Source organism: Erinaceus europaeus, chromosome 12 (genome assembly GCF_950295315.1).
Source record: "Erinaceus europaeus chromosome 12, mEriEur2.1, whole genome shotgun sequence".
Classification (NCBI taxonomy): domain Eukaryota; kingdom Metazoa; phylum Chordata; class Mammalia; order Eulipotyphla; family Erinaceidae; genus Erinaceus; species Erinaceus europaeus.
The window spans coordinates 95,523,338-95,547,227 of record NC_080173.1 but is presented as its reverse complement, the minus strand read 5'-3'; the positions used below and the strand labels follow the sequence as shown (position 1 = coordinate 95,547,227).

At 42.8% G+C, this 23,890-nt stretch overlaps 2 protein-coding genes across 3 annotated transcripts; both read left to right on the top strand.

Annotated features, from left to right (window-relative positions):
- The first annotated feature begins 4,835 nt into the window (after positions 1 to 4,835).
- On the top strand, positions 4,836 to 6,422 carry LOC103117301 (IQ domain-containing protein F2-like). Its single transcript, XM_060202471.1, has 3 exons — positions 4,836 to 4,855; positions 5,016 to 5,249; positions 5,983 to 6,422. The coding sequence occupies exons 1-3, from the start codon at positions 4,838 to 4,840 to the stop codon at positions 6,373 to 6,375; spliced, it is 645 nt and encodes a 214-aa protein (XP_060058454.1). The 5' UTR covers positions 4,836 to 4,837; the 3' UTR covers positions 6,376 to 6,422.
- A 2,104-nt stretch (positions 6,423 to 8,526) lies between these two features.
- Positions 8,527 to 23,890, top strand: LOC103117302 (IQ domain-containing protein F2-like). 2 transcript variants are annotated; one of them, XM_060202470.1, is made up of 4 exons: positions 8,527 to 8,625; positions 21,737 to 21,828; positions 22,558 to 22,653; positions 23,446 to 23,890. In XM_060202470.1, the coding sequence occupies exons 2-4, from the start codon at positions 21,817 to 21,819 to the stop codon at positions 23,836 to 23,838; spliced, it is 501 nt and encodes a 166-aa protein (XP_060058453.1). In that variant the 5' UTR covers positions 8,527 to 8,625; positions 21,737 to 21,816; the 3' UTR covers positions 23,839 to 23,890. The 2 variants fall into 2 exon arrangements, with proteins under 2 accessions (XP_060058453.1, XP_060058452.1); XM_060202469.1 differs by lacking the exons at positions 8,527 to 8,625; positions 21,737 to 21,828 and adding an exon at positions 22,276 to 22,389.

Here is a 23,890-nt window from a genome sequence, read left to right as displayed (position 1 = left end):
CTGCAGGTGTCTGTCTTTCTCTCCCCCTCTCTGTCTTCCCCTCCTCTCTCCATTTCTCTCTGTCCTAGCCAACAACAACGACAACTATAATAACTACAACAATTAAAAAAAAAAAAAACAAGGGCAACAGAAGGGAATTAATTAATTAATAAAAGAATAGGAAAGCTATTAGGGGAGGGAATGGGATACAGAGTTCTGGTGGTGGGAACTGTGTGGAGTTGTACCCCTTTTATCCTATGGTTTTGTCGGTGTTTTTTTTTTTATAAAATAATAATAATAATAATAAGTGGAATGACTGTAAATATTAAGAAATAGTAAAGTAAGATGGTGACAGAGGATGAGAAACAAACTTTCCGTCTCCTCTCCTCTCCTCTCCTCTCCTCTCCTCTCCTCTCCTCTCCTCTCCCGGATCAACTAGGAATACCAAAGGAGACCACCCGGACCGAAACAAGACAGGACTAGAATGACCACAGAAACCCAGTAAATCACCCGTGAGTACAAACACGCGTGGCTGGTGACAGAGAGGAGAGAGGGGCCTAAGGAGAGATTAAGTGACTGCTCACAGTTCGACAGTTTGTCAGTGGAGACACCACCTCCAGTCTGCTCCACCAACAAGGGGACAGCTGAAGGGAGGAAAGGACTCCCCAGAGACTCACCAAGTACAACTCTGAGTCTCCATTGCTACTACCCTCAGAATCTGGAGCAGCAACAGGGAGGGACACCAGGGGACAGAGATCTAACTGGGAAACTCAGGAGAAGACCTATACCTCGGTGGCATAGCTGAAGGGCTGTGAAAGTCTCTTTGCATAACCACTGGATTATCTCTGCCACACCCTGCTTTATCTCTTGGTCAGGAGTCATTGATTAAGCCAAGAAGCCTATTGATAGTTAAAAAGCCCTCAGGCTACCATAGCCTACAGGGGGGAAAAAAAAAAGGCTTTTACACCACTGAACTCCAACTCAGGGATTGAAAAACCTCTTAACTTATATAAAATGGTTAAAACAACAAGAAAAAATAATGGAGACTCGAACCAGGACAAGAGTCCAGCTAAAAGTCCTCCAGAGGGCAAAGCACAAAACAACGAGTTCAACATCCAAACATTAGCTAAGGAAATAATAACAGGAGTGAGTAAAGAATTTGAAAAAATTGTAATCAGAACTGCAGGAACAACAAATGAGAATATGGAAGAAAATTCTAATTATCTCATGGTTATTAGAGAGCTGAAAGCTGAAATTGCTGAGCTAAGAAGGCAACTAGCTGAACAAGCTAAAACAGTATCAGAGCAGGGCAACAAAATAGATGAACTCCAGAAAGCAGTAGAGGGCAGAGAGAATAGAATCAATGAGGCTGAAGACAGAATTAGCAAGATTGAGGATGAATTAGAGACAACTAAAGAAGAAGTAAGAGATCTCAAAAAGAGATTAAGAGATGCTGAAAACAACAACAGAGTCCTATGGGATGACTTCAAAAGAAACAATATACGCATTATTGGCTTACCAGAGGAAGAAAGAGAAGGGGAGGAAGAAAGCGTTCTCCAGGCCATAATAGCTGAAAATTTCTCTAGTCTAGACAACACCAAAGACATAAAGATTCAAGAAGCCCAGAGGGTCCCAAACAGAATTAACCCAGACCTAAAGACACCAAGACATGTCATACTTAGATTGGAAAGGAATAAGGATAAAGAAAGGATCCTCAAGGCTGCAAGAGAAAAACAAAGAGTCACCTACAAAGGAAAACCCATAAGATTAGCAGCAGAGAAACAAACTTTCCATAATCTAAAAGCCTCCACTTAGAAGACACTTATTGATTACTATATATATATATATATTTTCAATTTCTTTATTGGGGAATAAATGTTTTACATTCGACAGTAAATACAATAGTCTGTACATGCACAACATTTCCCAGTTTTCCATATAACAATACAGCCCCCTCTAGGTCCTCTGTCATCCTTCCCAGATCTGAACTCTCCCCACCCACCCATCCCAGAGTCTTTTACTTTGGTGCGATACCAAGGTATTCCAGCCAATTCCAGTTCAGCTTCTACTTGTTTTCTTTTATGATCTTGTTTTTCAGCTTCTGCCTGAGAGTGAGATCATCCCATAGTCATCCTTGTCTTTCTGGCTGATCTCACTTAACATGAATTTTTCAAGGTCCATCCAAGATCGGCTGAAAACGGTGAAATCACCATTTTTTATAGCTGAGTAGTATTCCATTGTGTATCTAGACCACAACTTGCTCAGCCACTCATCTGTTGTTGGACACCTGGGTTGCTTCCAAGTTTTGGCTATTACAAATTGTGCTGCCAAGAACATATGTGTACACAGATCTTTTTGGATGGGTGTGTTGTGTTCCTTAGGATCTATCCCCAGGAGAGGAATTGCAGGATCATAGGGTAGGTCCATTTCTAGCCTTCTGAGAGTTCTCCAGACTGTTCTCCATAGAGGTTGGACTAATTGACACTCCCACCAGCAGTGTAGGAGGGTTCCCACACCAGTGTAGGAGGGACCCCACACCCTCTCCAGCATTTGCTGCTGTTACCTTTTCTGATGTATGACATTCTCACAGGAGTGAAGTGGTATCTCATTGTTGTCTTTATTTGCATTTCTCTGACAGAGAGTTGGAGCATTTTTTTCAAGTGTTTCTCAGCCACACACAAAAAAAATTTTATAGTTAAGTGGAACCCACCACACATTGAGCAACTAATTCAAGTTAGCCCAGTTAATTAGGAAAGTGTAAAAACTCCAGGGTTTTCAAGAAATTAACACTAACAACATAACACTAACAACATAAAATACACGGTGGAAATTTCTGTCATTAATAATAGCTTTGGTATTTGTCACATTGGATTATCTGGACATGTGAGTTTATTAAACTTCAGATAAAATTCAACCTTGTCTTGGGTTTTATTTACTTCTTTTTCTCCTTCTTCTTCTCCTCCTTTTTTTGCCAAGGGGGCTCAGTGCCAGCTCTACAAGTCTACTGCTCCTGGTGGTCATTTTTTTCTTTATTGGATAGGGCAGAGAGAAACTGAGTGAGGATGGGAAGAAAGACAGGAAGAGAGATACCTGCAGACCTGCTACTCTGCTCATGAAGCATCCCCTCTGCAGTTGGAGAGAGGGGGCTCAAACGCTAGTCCTTCTGAATGGTACTATGTGCACTTAACCAAAGGCACCGCTACCTGGCCCCCTGTTCTTAGGTTTTATTTAGGATGGTTATTAGCTTTCTCCATTTATTAACTTTTATATACTTGCTTCAATTCATTGTAGTCATTTATATTTTGTAGGAAAATCATTTTCACTTAATTCTCAAGTTCTTATTTATTTATTTTTATTTATAAAAAGGAAACATTGACAAAACCATATTCAGCTTATGAGCCTATGTGACCTCTGCATCCCTGTAGATCTGAGCTCACATTCTGTGGTCATGAGTAGGAACATTCCAAGCTGACCCAATATCAGAACCCATCTTCCTCAGGTGTAGCATAGAGTATATTGTCCAGCCTCCCTTCGGAGGATGGAACATTCTCTACCATTGTTGATCCAAGTTGAGGGCAAGGTCCTATGGGGGCCCACAAAGGGGTCTATTTTGTTGTTCCTGATAGAGACGACCAGTAACAATGGAGAGAGGGATTTATTCGAGGTCTAGGTCCATCATGTCTGTCTGGGAATCTCAGGACTCCCCAACTAGGGCCCCAGCTGACGGAGTGGCCTGATAGTGACTAAAGAGTCATGGTTAAAGTATGCCAGTCTCTTGCCTTATTCAAGTTCTTTATATATTTTATAAAGCTTATTGAAATTTCCCAGAAATTACTTTTTCTCACTGCATTTCCATTTTATTCCTCTATGATCAAATTCATGGACCATATCTCTAATTCCATCTTTTCTAAATATTATATTTACATTTCTTTTTTTCAGGAAGAAATGCTGCACAAAGCATACAAAAGCACACATCTATGTGGCTCTGTGCTTTATTAATTAATTAATTAATTGATTGATTGATTTTTTTTTCTCCAGAGTTATCACTGGGGCTCAGTGCCTGCACTATGAATCCACTGCTCCTGGAGGCTATTTTTTCCTTTTTGTTGTCCTTGTTGTTTATCACTGTTGTTATTGTTGTTGTTGTTATTGCTGTTGGTGTTGGATAGGACAAAGAGAAATGGAGAGAGTAGGGGAAGACAGAGAGGGGGAGAGAAAGACAGACACCTGCAGACCTGCTTCACCGCCTGTGAAGCAACTCCCCTGCAGGTGGGGAGCTGGGGACTCGAACCGGGATCCTTACGTCGGTCCTTGCGTTTTGCACCACCTGTGCTTAACCTGCTGTGCTACCACCCGCCCCCTGGCCCTGGGCTTTATTGCTAAAACTGTGTGAAGGAGGAGGATGAGGAAAGGAAGCAGAAAAAACTAATGAATATATTTTCTTTCTATTTAACTCTCTATATTCATTTGGGCTCTGGTTGCTCACAGTGTAGTGAGGTGCAGAAGGAAAGCTGGATCAAGGGAAGACACTGGGAGCAGGATGGAGTTGCCCTGCTGTGGTCTATCATGTTCTCTCTGTGACTGGAAACAACAGTGTGGCAGAAAATGGATGGGCCTCACAGGAGCAGAGTCCTCCAGTGGAGGGGACGCTCAAGGCCTAATCACTACACCGAGTTCTGCTGTGTCTATAACAGGCCTGTTAACAGGAAGTACAAGATCCCATGAAGCTGCTGTGTGGCAAGTGTCCTAACCTTATGTCATAATGCACTTGTGACCTGCAGCTCTCCCCTTCATACAAGCCATGCCACCCCATGGAAAGTAGAGAGATCAAGGCTAACAAATCATCCAGTCACAAACCATGGGGATTCGACTTTGTGTAAGACCCTACTAGGCAGGTGAAGGGTGGGTGGGAATCAGCCTGGATTCTTATGGAGAAAGTGGGGTCCTAAAGCAGTGAGTATCCTCTACAGAGCCATAAGCAGAATCACCATTCTTAACGTATGCACCATTCATTTCCTGTTTCATTCTGATGGCAGACTGAAGATCATATAATTTTGGTTACAGTCGCAGATGTTGAAGAAATCATAGATTGGCATGAACTGGAGAAGGTGGACGAGAAGGAGAAGGAGATAGTGGAGAAGGGTGATGTGGAAAAGAAGGAAGTTCTGCAGGTGGTGGATGAGAACTGGATGCTAGACGAAGAAGTGGGAAAGAAGAAAGAGACGTTTGTGGTGGAAGAGGGGAAGGAACAGGGAAGCATGGTAGTCAAGGTGGGTAACATCTCCAGGTGCTTTAACAGCAACACAGGACACTTGGCATCTGTGTCGTCTGAGTCTGGAATTGTTCTTTCAGGGAATCAGTCTCAGTAGCCAGTAGTCAACTCAGCAGTGACCGTTTTCTCCCATTCCCCTGTTTGCATGGGTTCTCTGGGTCTGGGTCCGTGCTGCCATTGATAGTGAGTGGGGAGACCAAAGGCATGCACAGAGCTGCAAGTGAGAACGTGAGGACTCTTGAGTTAGGGAGCAGAATGTCTGAACGTGGGGAAGCCGGGAGCAGGATAAATGAGGGAGGTGATCAGCAGCCACCACGGTCCTGAGGGGGTCAGGCGGTGGCGCACCTGGTTAAGCACACACATGACCATGACCTGGGTGTGAGTCCCCGCTTCCACCTGCAGGGAGGAAGCTGCATGATCAGTAAAGCAAATACTGCAGGTGTCTGTCTGTCTCTCTCCCTCCCCACTACTCCTCCCCTTTAAAAAATTTCTCTCTGTTATATCAAATTAAGAAGAAAAAAAACTATGGCCACTATGAGCAGTGGATTCAGCCTCCAAGTATCAAGCCCCAGCAACCCTGGTGACAATCACAACAACAATACCCCACAAGTCTGCAAAGAAGCACTGGCTAGTAAGAGACTCTAGGGTCCTCCTTCCAGGAAGGTCCTGGAAGTGCTGGCAGGAAGTTCACTAATGGTGTCTCTCTCTCTCTCTCTCTCATCTCTGCTTAGAAAGTTTCACAGAAAGATAAAAAAGCAATAAAGGCATCTATAAAGCTCCAGGCCTGGTGGCGTGGCACTCTGGTACGTCGGACACTGCTGCACGCAGCCCTCAGGGCCTGGGTCATCCAGTGCTGGTGGAGGCTGACAATGGACAGGCTGCTGCAGAAGAAGCGGAGGGAAGCCCTGGTCGCCTACGCGCATGCAGAAAGGGCAGTGGTCAAGCTCCAGTCTCTGATCCGCATGTGGCGCATCTGCTGGCGATACAGTGAGGTGCGCGATGCCATCTACATTATCCAGTGCCACTGGCAGTGCCACAGCTGCCAGACCTGTGCCTTCCTCCGGAGTCACTGTGTAGTCACAGACACTCACTTAGAGTTCCACATTGAGATCACCAAGCCCTAAGTGCCGGCGAGAACTGGCACAGTGGCCTCAGTAAAAATCGAACCTTGTCTGATGTGTGTCACATTATCCTAAATTCAAGGGAATCTCTCTCAATCATGCTTAATCCAGCTTTTACCATTCTCCCCAGGAAAGAACTTCACAAAGGTTTCACCTGTGTTCATGGGCCCTGCTCTGGATATTCTGTGACCAAATATTAAGACCTTTTTTTTTTTTTTTTCAAGACAGACACTCAAGTCCTAGTCTACTGTGGCATAAACCAGATGCAGATGTTCTAATTCTAAACCCAAGTTCAGTTCTTTCATCTCAGCTGAGCAGCTGAGGGACAGGTGGTTACATGTGCCTGAACATTCTGGGCATCTGGCCATAAGAATGAACTAGGGTTCCTGTCTGTCATCCTGGGGGTGGGGACTGTCATCCTGGGGGTGGGAACTGTCATCCTGGGGGTGGGGACTGGCAGCAGACTGAGACGCCTCAGACAAGGTGCCCTTGGCAAGCACCTAGACTGACGCTCATTCTACTTCTGGCCTTTGTGGTGGGCGAGGCTGGGGATGCTGACGATCAGGTGGGGAGTCTTGTTCTGGTGGAGGACAGAGTCATCACACTTGGCTCTGTCTCCACAACTGCTACACCAGAATACATCTGGCCCGACGTTGTTCAATTGCCAAAACTTTTCTCTAGTTTTCCATTATCTGATTAATTTCCTTTCTCTCTTAACAGTTCATTTTTCTAATACCCTCAACATAATATCCCTTTGTTGAGAAAAGGTCTTTCAGGGGCCAGGTGGTGGCATGCTTTGTTGAGCACACATGTTACAATCCACAAGGGTGCAGGTTTGAGTCCCCAGTCCCCAACTGCAGGGGGGAAAGCTTTGCAAGTGGTGAAGCAGGGCTGCAGGTGTCTCTCTGTCTCTCTTCCCCTCTATCCCCCCTTCCTTCTTGGTATCTGACTGTCTCTATACAATAAATAAAGATAATAGAAAAGAGAGAGAGAGAGAGAGAGAGAGAGAGGGAAAAGGTCTTTCGATCTATTGAATCTACCAATTTTTCTGCGGCCATTACCCTGCATGCCCTCACACCTTTACTCTGCAGGCTGTATGGTTAGTTACTGAAATCGCTCACCTGCACAATACGACTTAGCTTGTCCCCACTGCAAACACACACAGGGGATGAACTTGACCATGTACCCTCTCTATGCTCATAGGAGAATGAGAGTGACTGAAGCAAAACAGACAGCTATGTGTCAGCACATCACCATAAGCTCATGACTACAGAGCCCCACCGGACAGTCTGCTAATATATTTCCCTGCTACGTTTCCATTTCCAGTTTCTCCACCTTTCTCCCTGAACTGAATGATGCATGTCATCAAATACTTAATTGCATTTGGAATCTCATCCTCACTCTATCTAGACCACACTTGCTGCCTAATTCCAGTTACAACAAATAAATAAAAGGTATCTGATGGCCTTTTTGGTCAATACTAGGCCACCCCATCATCTAGAACCCTAGTCAGGGAATACCTGGATTCCCACATAGATATTATGGGTCTAGACCTCTAAGAGATCCCTCTCTCCACCATCACTGGTCACTTCCATCAGTAACATCATCATAAGCCCTCTTATGGGCCTCTCCAGGATCTTGCCCTCACGGTAGGGCAGCAATGGTGGGCTGGGTCTGCAGGGAGGCTGGGTCATCCTGCTCTGCCACTCAAGGAAGACTGATCCTGTCAAAAGAGAAGCATAGAGTATACCTAGCTGTGACCATAGACTGCAAATACAGACTGATAGGGACTCAGAAGTTACATGGGCTCCTGCACTAAATATGAATAGGTAAGGGCCCTAGGTCAGATCGATGGGATAAACAGTTAACTATATTTATATACTTTCTACATATTTGGGAGCTACTCTCTGCCTTAATCCAGTTTTCTAGCCCTATTCTCAACTATGACACCACCAGGACAGACCTGCATGTTAGCTATCAAGTTCAGGCAGAAATTACTAAAGTCATAGGCCCCTTTTAGAACATACCTAAAACAGACTCCCTAGCTTCTTCCCACCGAAGACCCCTAATTTTATCTTCTCTATTGTTACCTTTGGGTTTCTGATTCTTAAACATTTTGTCCTGCTTTATATCTTACCGTCTTTCAGCCACCAAGTTGCAGACGCTACTATGATGCCATCCTGAACTTTCCTGGGAAGAGGACCTCATCAGTGTGTCCCAAACCTCAGCTCTCCAGAGCCCTACCCCACTAGGGTAAGATAGAAACAGACTGGGGCCTATGGATCAACCTGCCAACATCCATGTTCAGTGGAGAAGCAATTACAGAAGCCAGGCCTTCTACCTTCTGCACCCCATGGGAAATTTTGGTCCATGCTCCCAGAGGGATAAAGAATAGAGATGCTTCCAATGGTGGAGATGGTACACAGATCTAGTGGTGGGAACTGTATGGAATTGTACCCCTGTTATCTCACAATCTTGTCAATCATTATTAAATCACACACACCCACAAAAAAGCTATCTGTTCTCAATCAAAGGACAAACTCCCCTTGCTGATACCCCAGTGTACTTGCTCCTACATTCATAATTCCATTACCCAGAACACGGATGTCTATCCATTCCATCTCTAAAAATAATCCTTGATCATTCCTCTCCCAGTTCTTGCTTCTGCTCGTAGCAAACCATACCTCACTGTTTTCACTTACATTCTTCCCTCTTTTTGTAATTTTGGACAGAACAGAGAGAAATAGAGAGAGAGAGGAGGGGAAGACAGAGAGGGGGAGAGAGAGAGACACATGCAGACCTGCTGTTGTCAACAACAAAGGAGCAGTGGATTTGTAGTGCAGGCACCGAGCCCCAGCAATAAGCTTGGAGGCAAAAATTTAAAAAAAGTTTTCATCAAGCATTTCATGATGTCAGTGTTCACTAAAGAAGAACTGCTAGTATTCTGAGTGTATGTGCATTGATCTTGGGGATAAAGTGTCTCTTCACGATACAGTACCTTCTAATAGCTTGCTCTAATATATACTCAGTTCTTTTTTATGTCTTTCTGTAAAATTTTAACAATTTTACCTGAGATGTTTCTTATTTTAGATAAAGTTCATGCTCTACAAAATTCAACATTTAAGTTTTCAATACCACAACATGGTTTTATCTTGACTGCAGTGTTAAGTGAATGAAGGTAGTTATAAAAGACCCCATATTACAACATGACTCCATTGATGTGAAAAGTTCGAACTGGCAAATTTATAGGAACAGAAGTAAACTAACAGTTATTTATGAGTGGGAAAATCAGGGAGTTCAGTGCTGACAGGAAATGAGACTGAAATATGTTTCCAAGTCTAGCATATAGTCAAGACAGATGTGGAAGAAACAGAGAGCTCCCAGGGTCTGGGCGGTGGCACTGCAGGCTAAGCGCACATGGCAAGAAAGAGAGAACTCCCAAATTCCTAAACCCAAATCAGTTTACACCAAAACACATCATTGTGGGGCCAGGAGGTAGGTAGTGCACTGGGTTAAGCATACACAGTGCAAAGTGCAAGGATCCCGGTTCAAGCCCCTAGCTCCCCACCTGCAGGGAGGTCACTTTACAAACGGTGAAACAGGTCTGCAGGTGTCTATCTTTCTCTCCCCCTCTCTGTCCTACCCAACAACAACAGCAGCAACACAACAGCAATGGGAAAATATGGCCATCAAGACTTCACCGTTTTCAGCTGATCTTGGATGGACCTTGAAAAATTCATGTTAAGTGAAATAAGTCAGAAACAGAAGGATGAATATGGGATGATCTCATTCTCCGGCAGAAGTTGAAAAACAAAATCAGAAAACACAAGTAGAACCTGAACTGGAGTTGGTGTATTGCACCAAAATAAAAGACTCTGGTGTTGGGGGGGGGGGTGAATACAGACCCAAGAAGGATGACAGAGGACCCTAGTGGGGGTTGTATTATTTTATGGAAAACTGGGAAATGTTATGCATGTACAAACTACTGTATTTACTGTTGAATGTAAAACATTAATTCCCCAATAAAGAAATTTTAAAAATGGCCACCAAAAAAAAAATCATTGTAAAACCATCAACAGTCTAGGACAAAGAAAAATATCACAGGTTGCTAGAGAGAAGAAGTGACCACACGATCAAACTGCCACCATACTATTCAGCAGAAGCCCTGGAGGCCAAGGGAGAGTAACATAATATATTCAAAGTGTTAAAAGATAACTGCCGTGAGCACAGAGCGGTGCTTGGCGCAGGAGCAACGGTGGGGACCAGGGGCTTGACCTGTGTCTGCTCAACCAGGTGTGCCACCACTTGGATGCTAAATAAATGAATCTTGGATTCAACTTCCGGGGGCGGAGCTACGAGCAGCAGATCGCTTTCTCTCCTCTCCTCTCTTCTCCTCTCCTCTCCTCTCCTCTCCTCTCCTCTCCTCTCCTCTCCTCTCCTCTCCTCTCCTCTCCTCTCCTCTCCTCTCCCGGATCAACTAGGAATACCAAAGGAGACCACCCGGGACTGAAACAAGACAGGACTAGAATGACCACAGGAACCCAGTAAATCATCGGTGAATACAAACACATGTGGCTGGTGACAGAGAGGAGAGAGGGGCCTAAGGAGAGATTAAGTGACTGTTAACAGTTCAGCAGTTTATCAGTTGAGACACCACCTCCAGTCTGCTCCACCAACAAGGGGACAGCTTAAGGGAGGAGAGGACTCCCCAGAGACTCACCAAGTGCAACTCTGAGTCTCCATTGCTACTACCCTCAGAATCTGGAGCAGCGACAGGAAGGGACACCAGGGGACAGAGATCTAACCAGGAAACTCAGGAGAAGACCTAATACCTCGGTGGTATAGCTGAGGGGCTGTGAAAGTCTCTTTGCATAACCACTGGATTATCTCTGCCACACCCTGCTTTATCTCTTGGTCAGGAGTCAGTGATTAAGCTAAGAAGCCTATTGATAGTTTAAAAGCCCTCAGGCTCCCATAGCCTATAGGGAAGGAAAAAAAAAAAAAGAAAGAAAGAGGCTTTTAAACCACTGAGCTACAACTCAGGGATTGAAATAACTGTTAACTTCCACCACTGTGAACCCTTTAATTAACTTACTTAGACACAAGTCAATCCAGGCAACAGTGATCAATAATTTGAAAAGTACTGATAAAGGGAACTCATAACATAATATATAAAATGGTTAAAACAACAAGAAGAAATATTGGAGAATCGAACCAGGACAAGAGCGCAGCTAAAAGTCCTCCAGAGGGTGAAGCACAAAATAACGAGTTCAACATCCAAACATTAGCTAAGGAAATAATAACAGGAGTGAGTAAGGAATTTGAAAAAATTGTAATCAGAAATGCAGGAACAACAAATGAGAATATGGAAGAAAATACTAATTATCGCATGGTTATTAGAGAGCTAAAAGCTGAAATCGCTGCGCTAAGAATGCAACTAGCTGAACAAGCTAAAACAGTTTCAGAGCAGGGCAACAAAATAGATGAACTCCAGAAAACAGTAGAGGGCAGAGAGAATAGAATCTATGAGGCTGAAGACAGAATTAGCAAGATTGAGGATGAATTAGAGACAACTAAAAAAGAAGTAAGAGATCTCAAAAAGAGTTTAAGAGATGCTGAAAACAACAACAGAGTCCTATGGGATGACTTCAAAAGAAACAATATATGCATTATTGGCATACCAGAGGAAGAAAGAGAAGGAGAGGAAGAAAGCATTCTCCAGGCCATAATAGCTGAAAATTTCTCTAGTCTAGACAACATCAAAGACATAAAGATTCAAGAAGCCCAGAGGGTCCCAAACAGAATTAACCCAGACCTAAAGACACCAAGACATATCATACTTACAATGGAAAGGAATACGGATAAAGAAAAGATCCTGAAGGCTGCAAGAGAAAAACAAAGAGTCACCTACAAAGGAAAACCCATAAGATTAGCAGCAGACTTCTCCATAAAAACACTACAGGCCAGAAGAGAATGGCAAGATATCTATTGAGTGCTCAATGAGAAAGGCTTTCAGCCAAGAATACTATATCCTGCTAGACTGTCATTCAGACTAGATAGAGGCATCAAAACCTTCTCAGACAATAAACAGTTGAAGGAATCAACCATCACCAAGCCTGCCCTGAAAGAAGTTCTGAAAGGTCTCCTATAAACAATCAGACCACCACAAATAAGACATATATCAAAACACTCTAAAACTCTACAAGAATGGCATTAAAATATCTTCCATCTTTGATATCAATAAGTGTCAATGACCTGAATTCACCTATTAAAAGACACAGAGTGGGAAGATGGATCAGAAAACACAACCCAACAATATGCTGTCTACAGGAAACCCACCTAACTCAACAAGACAAACACAGACTTCAAGTGAAAGGATGGAAAACTATCATACAAGCCAATGGCCCACAAAAAAGGGCAGGAGCAGCTATTCTCATATCTGACATGATAGACTTTAAAATAGATAAGATTAAAAAAGATAGGACTGGACACTACTTAATGCTCAGAGGATCAGTCAATCAAGAGAACTTAACAATTATTAACATCTATGCACCCAATGAGAAGCCATCTAAATATATCAAACTTCTACTGAAAGAGCTACAGCAATATATTAACAGTAACACAATCATAGTAGGGGACTTCAACATCCCACTCTCTCAACTTGACAGATCATCCAGGCAGAAAATCAATAAAGACATAAGGGAACTAAATGAAGAGATAGATAAACTAGAACTATTGGACATTTTCAGAGTCATTCATCCCAAGAAACTGGAATACACATTTTACTCAAATCCACATGGGTCATTCTCAAGGATAGACCATATGTTAGGCCACAAAGACAGCATCAGCCAATTACAGAGCATTGAAATCATCCCAAGCATCTTCTCAGACCACACTGGAATTAAACTAACACTTAACAATCAACAAAAGATTAGTAACAGTGCCAAAATGTGGAAGCTCAACAGTACACTTCTTAACAACTTCTGGGTCAAAGAGGAAATCAAGGAAGAAATCAAAATGTTTCGAGAGTTCAATGAAAATGAAGACACAGCTATCAAAATATTTGGGACACAGCTAAAGCAGTCCTAAGAGGGAAGTTCATAGCTATACAAGCACACATTAGGAAACAAGAAAAAGCACAAATAAACAGCCTGATTGCACATCTTAAAGACCTAGAAGAAGAACAACAAAGGAACCTTAACGCAACCAGAAGGTCAGAAATCACTAAAGTTAGGGCAGAAATAAATAACATTGAGAATAGGAAAACCATACAAAAGATCAATGAAAGTAAATGTTGGTTCTTCGAAAGAGTAAACGAAATCGACAAACCTTTAGCCAGACTCACAAAACAAAAAAGGGAGAAGACCCAAATAAATCAGATAGTAAATGAAAGAGGAGATATCACAACAGACACTGCAGAAATTCAACATATCATGCGAGGCTTCTATGAACAACTATATGCCACCAAGCTAGAGAACCTGGAAGAAATGGACGATTTCCTAGATACCTACCAACTTCCAAAACTAAGTAAAGAGGAAGTGGATAACATGAACAGGCCCATCACAGCTAATGAAATTGAAACAGTTATCAAAAATCTCTCCCAAAATAAAAGTCCTGGACCAGATGGTTTTACAAATGAATTCTGCAAAACCTTCAAAGAAGAACTAATACCTCTACTTTTAAAAATCTTCCAGAAGATTGAAGACACTGGAATACTCCCTGCCAGCTTCTATGAAGCCAACATCACCCTGATACCAAAAGCAGACAGGGACACAACCAAAAAAGAAAACTACAGACCAATATCTCTGATGAACATAGATGTGAAAATATTAAACAAAATTCTAGCCAACCGGATACAGCAGTATATCAAAAAGATTGTTCATCATGACCAAGTGGGGTTTATCCCAGGCATGCAAGGTTGGTTTAATATACGTAAATCAATCAATGTGATCCACCACATCAACAAAAGCAAGACCAAAAACCACATGGTCATATCAATAGATGCAGAGAAAGCCTTTGACAAAATACAACATCCCTTTATGATCAAAACACTACAAAAAATGGGAATAGATGGAAAATTCCTGAAGATAGTGGAGTCTATAGATAGCAAACCTACAGCGAACATCATACTCAATGGTGAAGAACTGGAAGCATTTCCACTCAGATCAGGTACTAGACAGGGCTGCCCACTATCACCATTACTATTCAACATAGTGTTGGAAGTTCTTGCCATAGCAATCAGGCAGGAGCAAGGAATTCAAGGGATACAGATTGGAAGAGAAGAAGTCAAACTCTCCCTATTTGCAGATGGCATGATAGTATACATAGAAAAACCTAAAGAATCCAGTAAGGTGTCAGGCTATAAAATTAACATTCAAAAGTCAGTGGCATTCCTCTATGCAAACACTAAGTTAGAAGAAATTGAAATCCAGAAATCAATTCCTTTTACTATAGCAACAAAAACAATAAAATATCTAGGAGTAAATCTAACCAAGGAAGTGAAAGACTTGTATACTGAAAATTATGAGTCACTACTCAAAGAAATTGAAAAAGACACAAAGAAGTGGAAAGATATTCCATGTTCATGGGTTGGAAGAATTAACATCATCAAAATGAATATAGTACCCAGAGCCATCTACAAATTTAATGCTATCCCCATCAAGATCCCAAGCACATTTTTTAGGAGAATAAAAAAAATGCTACAAATGTTTATCTGGAACTAGAAAAGACCTAGAATTGCCAAAACAATCTTGAGAAAAAAGAACAGAACCGGAGGCATCACACTCCCAGATCTCAAACTATATTATAGGGCCGCTGTCATCAAAACTGCTTGGTATTGGAACATGAATAGACACACTGAACAGTGGAATAGAATTGAGAGCCCAGAAATGAGGCCCCACACCTATGAATATCTAATCTTTGACAAAGGGGCCCAGACTATTCAATGGGGAAAGCAGAGTCTCTTCAACAAATGGTGTTGGAAACAATGGGTTGAAACATGCAGAAGAATGAAACTGAATCACTGTATTTCACCAAATACAAAAGTAAATTCCAAGTGGATCAAGGACTTGAATGTTAGACCAGAAACTATCAAATACTTAGAGGAAAATATTGGCAGAACTCTTTTCCACATAAATTTATTTTTTTTATTTTTTTTTATTTTGAGTTCTCCACATAAATTTTAAAGACATTTTCAATGAAACAAATCCAATTACAAAGTAGACTAAGGCAAGTATAAACCTATGGGACTACATCAAATTAAAAAGCTTCTTCACAGCAAAAGAAACCACTACCCAAACCAAGAGAACCCTCACAGAATGGGAGAAGATCTTTACATGCCATACATCAGATAAGAGTTTAATAACCAACATATATAAAGAGCTTGCCAGACTCAACAACAAGACAACAAAAAACCCCATCCAAAAATGGGGGGAGGACTTGGACAGACTATTCACCACATAAGAGATCCAAAAGGCCAAGAAACACATGAAAAAATGCTCCAAGTCTCTGATTGTTAGAGAAATGCAAATCAAGACAACAATGAGATACCACTTCACTCCTGTGAGAATGTCATACATCAGAAAAGGTAACAGCAGCAAATGCTGGAGAGGGTGTTGGGTCAAAGGAACCCTCCTGCACTGCAGGTGGGAATGTCAATTGGTCCAACCTCTGTGGAGAACAGTCTGGAGAACTCTCAGAAGGCTAGAAATGGACCTACCCTATGATCCTGCCATTCCTCTCCTGGGGATATATCCTGAGGAACCCAACACATCCATCCAAAAAGATCTGTGTACACATATGTTCTTAGCAGCACAATTTGTAATAGCCAAAACCTGGAAGCAACCCAGGTGTCCAACAGCAGATGAGTGGCTGAGCAAGTTGTGGTCTATATACACAATGGGATACTACTCAGCTGTAAAAAAATGGTGACTTCACCGTTTTCAGCTGATCTTGGATGGACCTTGAAAAAATCATGTTGAGTGAAATAAGTCAGAAACAGAAGGATGAATATGGGATGATCTCACTCTCAGGCAGAAGTTGAAAAACAAGATCAGAAAAGGAAACACAAGTCGAACCTGAAATGGAATTGGCGTATTGCCCCCAAGTAAAAGACTCTGGGGTGGGTGGGTAGGGAGAATACAGGTCCATGAAGGATGATAAATGACATAGTGGGGGCATGGGAAACTGGGGAATGTTATGCATGTACAAACTATTGTATTTACTGTTGAATGTAAAACATTAATTCCCCAATAAAGAAAGAAATTAAAAAAAAAAAAAAGATAACTGCCAGCCATGAGTACCCTGTAAGATTATTATTCAGATGTGAGGGAGTGATAAAAACTGCACCAGAGGGGAGTCGGGCGGTAGCACAGCAGGTTAAGCGCACATGGCACAAAGCTCAAGGACAGGTGTAAGGATCCTGGTTTGAGCCCCTGGCTCCCCACCTGCAGGGGAGTTGCTTCACAGGCGGTGAAGCCGGTCTGCAGGTGTCTATCTTTCTCTCCCCCTCTCTGTCTTCCCCTCCTCTCTGCATTTCTCTCTGTCCTGTCTGACAACGATGACATCAACAACAACTACAACAACAATGAAAAACAAGGGCAACAAAAAGGGAAAATAAATAAATATTAAAAAATTTAAAAAAAAACAAGAAAAAAAAAACTGCACCAGATATAAAGCACTTCAGGAGTTTGCCGTCACCAGACCTTCCATGGAAGAGCTACTGAAACGAGAAAAGCAGCAAAGGGGCATTGGACTCTCAACAAGGCGACACACATTAAACAGAGCCAGAAACACCATAGAAACATGAGACAACTATGAAATACACAAGGAGAGGAAGAAATTGATAGAAGCAGCTCAAGAAAGGATGATAAGACAAGTGTAATTGAAAAAAAAAGGTTGTTTAAACCGCACACGTAGTGTGAAGCGCAAGGATCCTGGTTCGAGCCCCTGGCTCCCCACTTGCGGGGGGGGGGGGTTGCTTTACAAGCGGTGAAGCAGGTCTGCAGGTGTCTTTCTTTCTCCCTCTCTGTCTCCGCCCTTCCATATTAATTTCTCTCTGTCCCTATCAAGAAAAAAAATAGGCCACTGGGAGCAGGCACCGAGCCCTGGCAGTATCCATGGTGGCAATAAATAGAATGCCTTAATAGCCACATTTTCACTGATCATGCCTGGGCTTGTGCTTTTGTGATTTGGATCTTTTGTGGTTTATGCTTCTTGTCATTTTTTTTTTCCTTCCAGAGTTATCACTGGGGCTCCATGCTGGCACTATGAATCCACTGCTCCTGGCACATATATATATATTTCTATTGGATAAGGACAGAGAGAAATTGAGAGAGGAGGGGTAGATGGAGAGGGGTAGAGAAAGATAAGACACCTGCAGACCTGCTTCACTGCTTGTGAAGCGATGCCCTGCAGGTGAGAAGCGGGGGGCTCCAATTGGGATCCTTGCATGAGTCCTCGCGCTTTGTACTATGTGCGCTTAACCGGTGTGCCACCGCCTGGCCCCCCTTCTTGTCATTTTTAACCCAGGTGCTGGGCAGCACGGTGGGCAGTCCAGGGGTCTGGCTGGCTCCCGTGAATCTCTGTGGGCAGAGCTGCTCTCTGCTTGGCACATGCTTTGCCTGTCTTTTCCCTGCCCCTGTTCCTATTTGCCCTTGGTATGAAAGGCATCATCACTTCCTTTGTGTCTCTGCTCCATATTTGTTTTGTGGTTACTATGTATGTTGTATTCAACTTACAATACCTAAAAGAGCCTTTTTAGTCATTCTCATGATGGTGACAATCCTTTTGCAAAGTACACGTGGATGGAAAAATGGAGAAATTCAACAAACAAACAGCAGTTACAGGGAGAAGAATTTATGGAAGGCTGTTTCCAAGATAGGCTGAAAGAGGAAAAATAGTTTACTCCAGCTCAAGGTCTCCCATAAATTATGGGCCACACCCAAAACCAGGTTAACGGTCTTGCTAACAGTGATGGCCCTTTTGTGGGAGCAATCAGAATCCAAATGCAAAGGATTTTGTTCCTGGAGTGAGGTAATAAAATATTTGAGGAGACAGAGCCCTCTTTTGGTGAATGCAACACAGTTTCCACACTGTGAAGGTTGTATTGTAAGACCTTTGGAAAAGCTCTGTCTTGTCACTATGGTACACTTAGGCACTGCCAAAGTGTTTGTTAGCCTTGCATACTTAAAGTGCTAAGACTTAGTGGCTGGTTAACAGCGGGTTAAGAGCACATGGCATGAAGCACAAGGACTGGCGCAAGAATCCTTGTTCCAGCCCCCATCTCCCCACCTACAGGGGAGTCGCTTCACAAGCAGTGAAGCAGGTCTGCAGGTGTCTGTCTTTCTCTCCCCCTCTCTGTCTTCCCCTCCTCTCTGCATTTCTCTCTGTCCTATCCAACAGCAATAACAATAATAACAACAATAAGGGCAACAAAAATGGGGGAAAAAATGGCCTCCAGGAGCAGTGCATTTGTAGTGCCGGTAATAACCCTGGAGGAAAAAGTACTAAGACTCTTAAGCAAAAAGTTGTCAATGGGGTATCGCACCAAAGTAAAAGCCCCTGGTGTGGGGGGGAGGGTCCAGGTCCCGGAACATGATGGCAGAGGAGGACCTAGAGGGGGTTGAATTGTTATGTAGAAAACTGAGAAATGTTATGCATGTACAAACTACTATGGTTTACTGTTGATTGCAAACCATTAATCCCTCCTCCAATAAAGAAAAATAAATAAATGAAATGTTTTTTAAAAGAACAGTTGCTCAAAAGAGATAAAAAGAAAAGAAAATATAGGAGTGAGAGTCGGGTGGTATCGCAGCGGGTTAAAGCTCACGTGGCGCAAAGCGCAAGGACCGGCATAAGGATCCCAGTTCGAGCCCCCGACTCCCAACCTGCAGGGGGGTCGCTTCACAGGCGATGAAGCAGGTCTGCAGGTGTCTGTCTTTCTCTCCCCTTCTCTGTCTTCCCCTCCTCTCTCCATTTCTCTCTGTCCTATCCAACAACGACGACATCAACAACAATAATAACTACAACAATAAAAACAAGGGCAACAAAAAGGAAATAAATAAATATTAAAAAAAAAAAAAGAAAATATAGGAGCATCAGGTCTGTAACTTAACCTTAACTGGCTTCTGAACAACAAAGATAGATGATAGACAAGATGAGTAAATAAATAAAATGATAACTGGCAAATCTGGCAGGGGAAGCTGTCAAGAAGAAAGAAAGAAAGAAAGGAAGAAAGAAAGAAAGAAAGAAAGAAAGAAAGAAAGAAAGAAAGAAAGAAAGAAAACTGTCAAGCATTTACTGAAAATACAACCTGCCCAGTATTCGATGTGAAGATAGGGTCTGACAAAGGACTAGTCAAGTTGTAAGAAAGCACCAATCAAACCATCTAAAAATCCAGCTTGAATTGTCTTTGTTGAGGTTAAACTAGGCCACTATGGATAACTAGTACTTGTTAATGTTGACTTTTCAATAAATAAATACATTAAATGTAAGCTCTAATTTTTAAGTAATTTTTTGTTCAGATTCAAATTTACGATTGTCCCTTTCAAAAAAAAAAAAACAACTCTTTTTCTGAAGAAGACTGATCAAACTATTTTAAATAATTCAAGTAGTGAAGCATATCTTTTTGGTTATGGGGGTTACAAGGTAGTGATACATGAGAACTGGTCTTGGCTTCTGTGCTACTGTCAGGTAAGTAATACTGAATTCTACTTCTGCTGTTACAGCTATGAAAATATGTGACTTGAGAATTGCACCTCGTGAAAGGAGTTGCCACTGTTTACCACAAAGAAACTGAAACATTACTTGAGTGGCGTTTTTCCTTGTCTTGCTAACCATCACGACAATGGTCTGCACCACAACTTTTCTGTTAACAAAGATAGGCCACTTTTGGATTCTTATATTTCTTCTTTGGGTAGGTAATGCTGCTATTTATGCTCAATGTGAATACAGTTTAAGTTGAAAATGTTGTAATATATATTTCTTCCAAAATAAATACTAGTAGAACTGGAAAAAAGAAGCCAAATGACCTTAAGTGTGAATAGCCTAAATTCACTAATCAAAAGACAAGAGTGGCTGAATGGATTAAACAAACCGGAACCAGGGCCAGGTGGTGGTGTACCTGGTTGAGTGCACTTGTTACAATGCAATGGTTCAAGCTCCCAGTCCCCACCTGCAAGAGGAAAGCTATAGAAGTGGAGAAGCAGTGCTGCAGGTGTCTCTCCTTTACTCTCTCTCTCTCCTTCTCTCTCGTCTATGTATCTATCTCCCCCTTCCCTCTTGATTTCTGGCTGTCTCTATCCAATAAATAATAATAATAATAAACAGGAACCATCTGTTCTGTCTCCAAGAAGTACACACTCAAGGGAAAGACAAACAAGGTGAAAATGACAAGCTGGAGCAAAGTGTTCCCAGCCAATAACACAGGAGAAAGGGCAAGAGCAGCTATGCTAGTAAATTATAAAACAAACTTTCATGCAAAGAAGAAAGACACTAGATAATGATCAGAGGATCAATCCAACAAGATAGTACCATCAATATATAAGCCCCTAACACGGTTGCATCCATACACATAAAAAGTATTAAAGGTTGTGGCATATATGTATATATGTATATATATATATATATATATATATATATATATATATATATATTACTTAGCCATTAAAAACGGTGATTTCACCATTTTCAGCCCATCTTGGATGGGGCTTGAAGAAATCATGTTAAGTGAAATAAGTCAGAAACAGAAGGATGAGTATGGGATGATCTCACTCTCAGGCAGAAGTTGAAAAACAAGATGAGAAGAGAAAACACAAGTAGAACCTGGACTGGAGTTGGTGTATTGCACCAAAGTCAAAGACTCTGGTTGGGGAGCGGGGAGAGTAGAGGTCCTGGAGAAGGATGACAGAGGACCTAGTGGGGGTTGTGTTGTTATGTGGACAAGTGAGAAATGTTATGCATGTACAAACTATTGTATTTACTGTCAAGTGTAAAACATTAATCCCCCAATAAAAGGGAAACAGTGTGAACAGGGGGAAAAAAGTATTAATGGACCTCAAAGGAGACCTAGACAGAAATACAATAGTAGAATTTTGTTTCTTTCTCTTTTGAAACTATTTCTTGAAGGGTCAGCACTTCACAATGCAGTCATTGTCACACGCATAGCATTTCGTTGTGCACCCGGCCCCTGTAGTCCTCCTTTATCCCGCTCCTGCTCCCCTTTCCCCAGAGTTCCTTGTTTTCATACACCACGACCACTTCATGTTTTACCTTGTTTCCTTCCTCCTTGTCCCGACGAAGTCCCACTTATTAGTGAGATCATTCAGTATTTGTCCTTCTCTCTTTGGCTTCTCTCACTTAATAGAATTCTATGTCTACTCTATCACGCACGGCAAGACACGGACCATCAGGACAAAAGAATCAACAAGGAAATACAGCCTTAAAATGAAGCCATGGGTGAGATGGACTTAACAGATTTGTCCAGAACCTTCTATCCCAAAATAAATTAATCTTTCTCAAGTGCCTTGGGACATTCTTGAAGACTGACCAAATGTTGGACCCTATCTTTCCTCCCCTCTCAAATCTCCCTGTCCTATCAAATTAAAAAAAAAGAAAAGAAAAGCTGCTAGGAGCAGTGAATTCATTATACAAGCACAGAGCCCCATCAATGACCCTGATAGCAACTTGTGAAGCTCCCCTCAGACCCGCCACCCCACAGGTGGGGACCAGGGACAACAGTGTGGCTGACTGGATGGGCCTCACAGGAGCAGAGTCCTCCAGTGGAAGGGACGCTCAAGGCCTAATCACTACACCGAGTTCTGCTGTGTCTATAACAGGCCTGTTAACAGGAAGTACAAGATCCCATGAAGCTGTTGTGTGGCAAGTGTCCTAACCTATGTCATAATGCACTTGTGACCTGCAGCTCTCCCCTTCATACAAGCCATGCCACCCCATGGAAAGTAGAGAGATCAAAGCCAACAAATCATCCAGTCACAAGCCATGGGGATTCAGTGCTGTGTAAGAGACAAGAGCGAACTAGGCAGGTGAAGGGTGGGTGGGAATCAGCCTGGATTCTTATGTTTGGGGAAAGTGGGGATCTTGAAGCAGTGGGTATCTTCTATAGAGCCATAAGCAGAATCACCGGTCTTAACTCATCATTCATTTTCCATTTCATTTCGGTGACAGCGTGACGGTAATTTACTTGTAATTGTAGTCAAAGATGTTGAAGAAATCACAGAAGTGCGTCAACAGGTGGAGACACCGAAACCTTTAATAGTCAAGGTGGGTAACATCTCCAGGTGCTTAACAGCAACACAGGACACTTGCATCTGTGTGGAACTGCGAGTGGTGACGCAGGGCTGCAGTTGTCAGTCTGTCTCCTTCTCCATCTACCCCTCCCCTCTTAAACTCGCTCTGTCCTATCAAAGAAGAAAAAAAAAAAATTGGTCACTTGGAGCAGTGGCTTCATCTCACAGGCACCAAACCCCAGCAATAACCCCGGTGGCAGTAATAATATTAATATCAGTAGTAGTAGTAGTAGTAACCACAAGGTAAGGCTAGATAGCATAATTATTATACAAACAGATTCTCACTCCAAAGTTCCAGCTTCAGTCTCCAGTACCACCATAAGCCAGAGCTGAGCTCTGGTGTTAGAAAAGAAAAGCTACCACAGTATTGAAACACATTCTCGTGACAGAAACCAGCCAGTGGTGTTTTGGTAGTGGAACAAGATGAGAACATGAGCAAAAGCTTTATGAAGAAAAACCTCTCCCAGCCCAAGAGAGCAGAGGTGGGGGAGTGTGACTCCTAGACTCTCCCATCCCAGATGCACCTTCTGGCTCCCTATGATTCTTCCCTTGAACTGTGCGCCTTGGGGGAGAACAACGTACCCGCAGTGGCCTAGGAGGGCTCAGCACCTCAGTGTCCACTAATTCCCCACAAGTCTGCAAAGAAGCACTGGCTAGTAAGAGACTCTAGGGTCCTCCTTCCAGGAAGGTCCTGGAAGTGCTAGCAGGAAGTTCACTAATGGTGTCTTTCTCTCTCTCTCTCTCTCTCTCTCTCATCTCTTCTTAGAAAGTTTCACAGAAAGATAAAAAAGCAATAAAGGCATCTATAAAGCTCCAGGCCTGGTGGCGTGGCACTCTGGTACGTCGGACACTGCTGCACGCAGCCCTCAGGGCCTGGGTCATCCAGTGCTGGTGGAGGCTGACAACGGACAGGCTGCTGCAGAAGAAGCGGAGGGAAGCCCTGGTCGCCTACGCGCATGCAGAAAGGGCAGTGGTCAAGCTCCAGTCTCTGATCCGCATGTGGCGCGTCTGCTGGCGATACAACCAGGTGCTTAATGCCATCTACTTCATCCAGTGCCACTGGCAGTGCCACAACTGCCAGACCTGTGCTTTCCTCCGGGGTCATTGTGTAGTCACAGACACTCACCTGCAGTTCCACATTGAGATCGTTAATCCCTAAGTGCCGGCAAAAACCGGCACCATGTCTTGTGTTCAGTAAAACTCAAACCTTG

Bases quoted from the DNA above. Each gene is read 5' to 3' on its own strand.
- LOC103117301 (XM_060202471.1), top strand. The intron at 5,250-5,982 runs GTGGGTAACATC...ATCTCTGCTTAG, and splicing joins AGGGAAGCATGGTAGTCAAG to AAAGTTTCACAGAAAGATAA.
- LOC103117302 (XM_060202469.1), top strand. The intron at 22,654-23,445 runs GTGGGTAACATC...ATCTCTTCTTAG, and splicing joins CGAAACCTTTAATAGTCAAG to AAAGTTTCACAGAAAGATAA.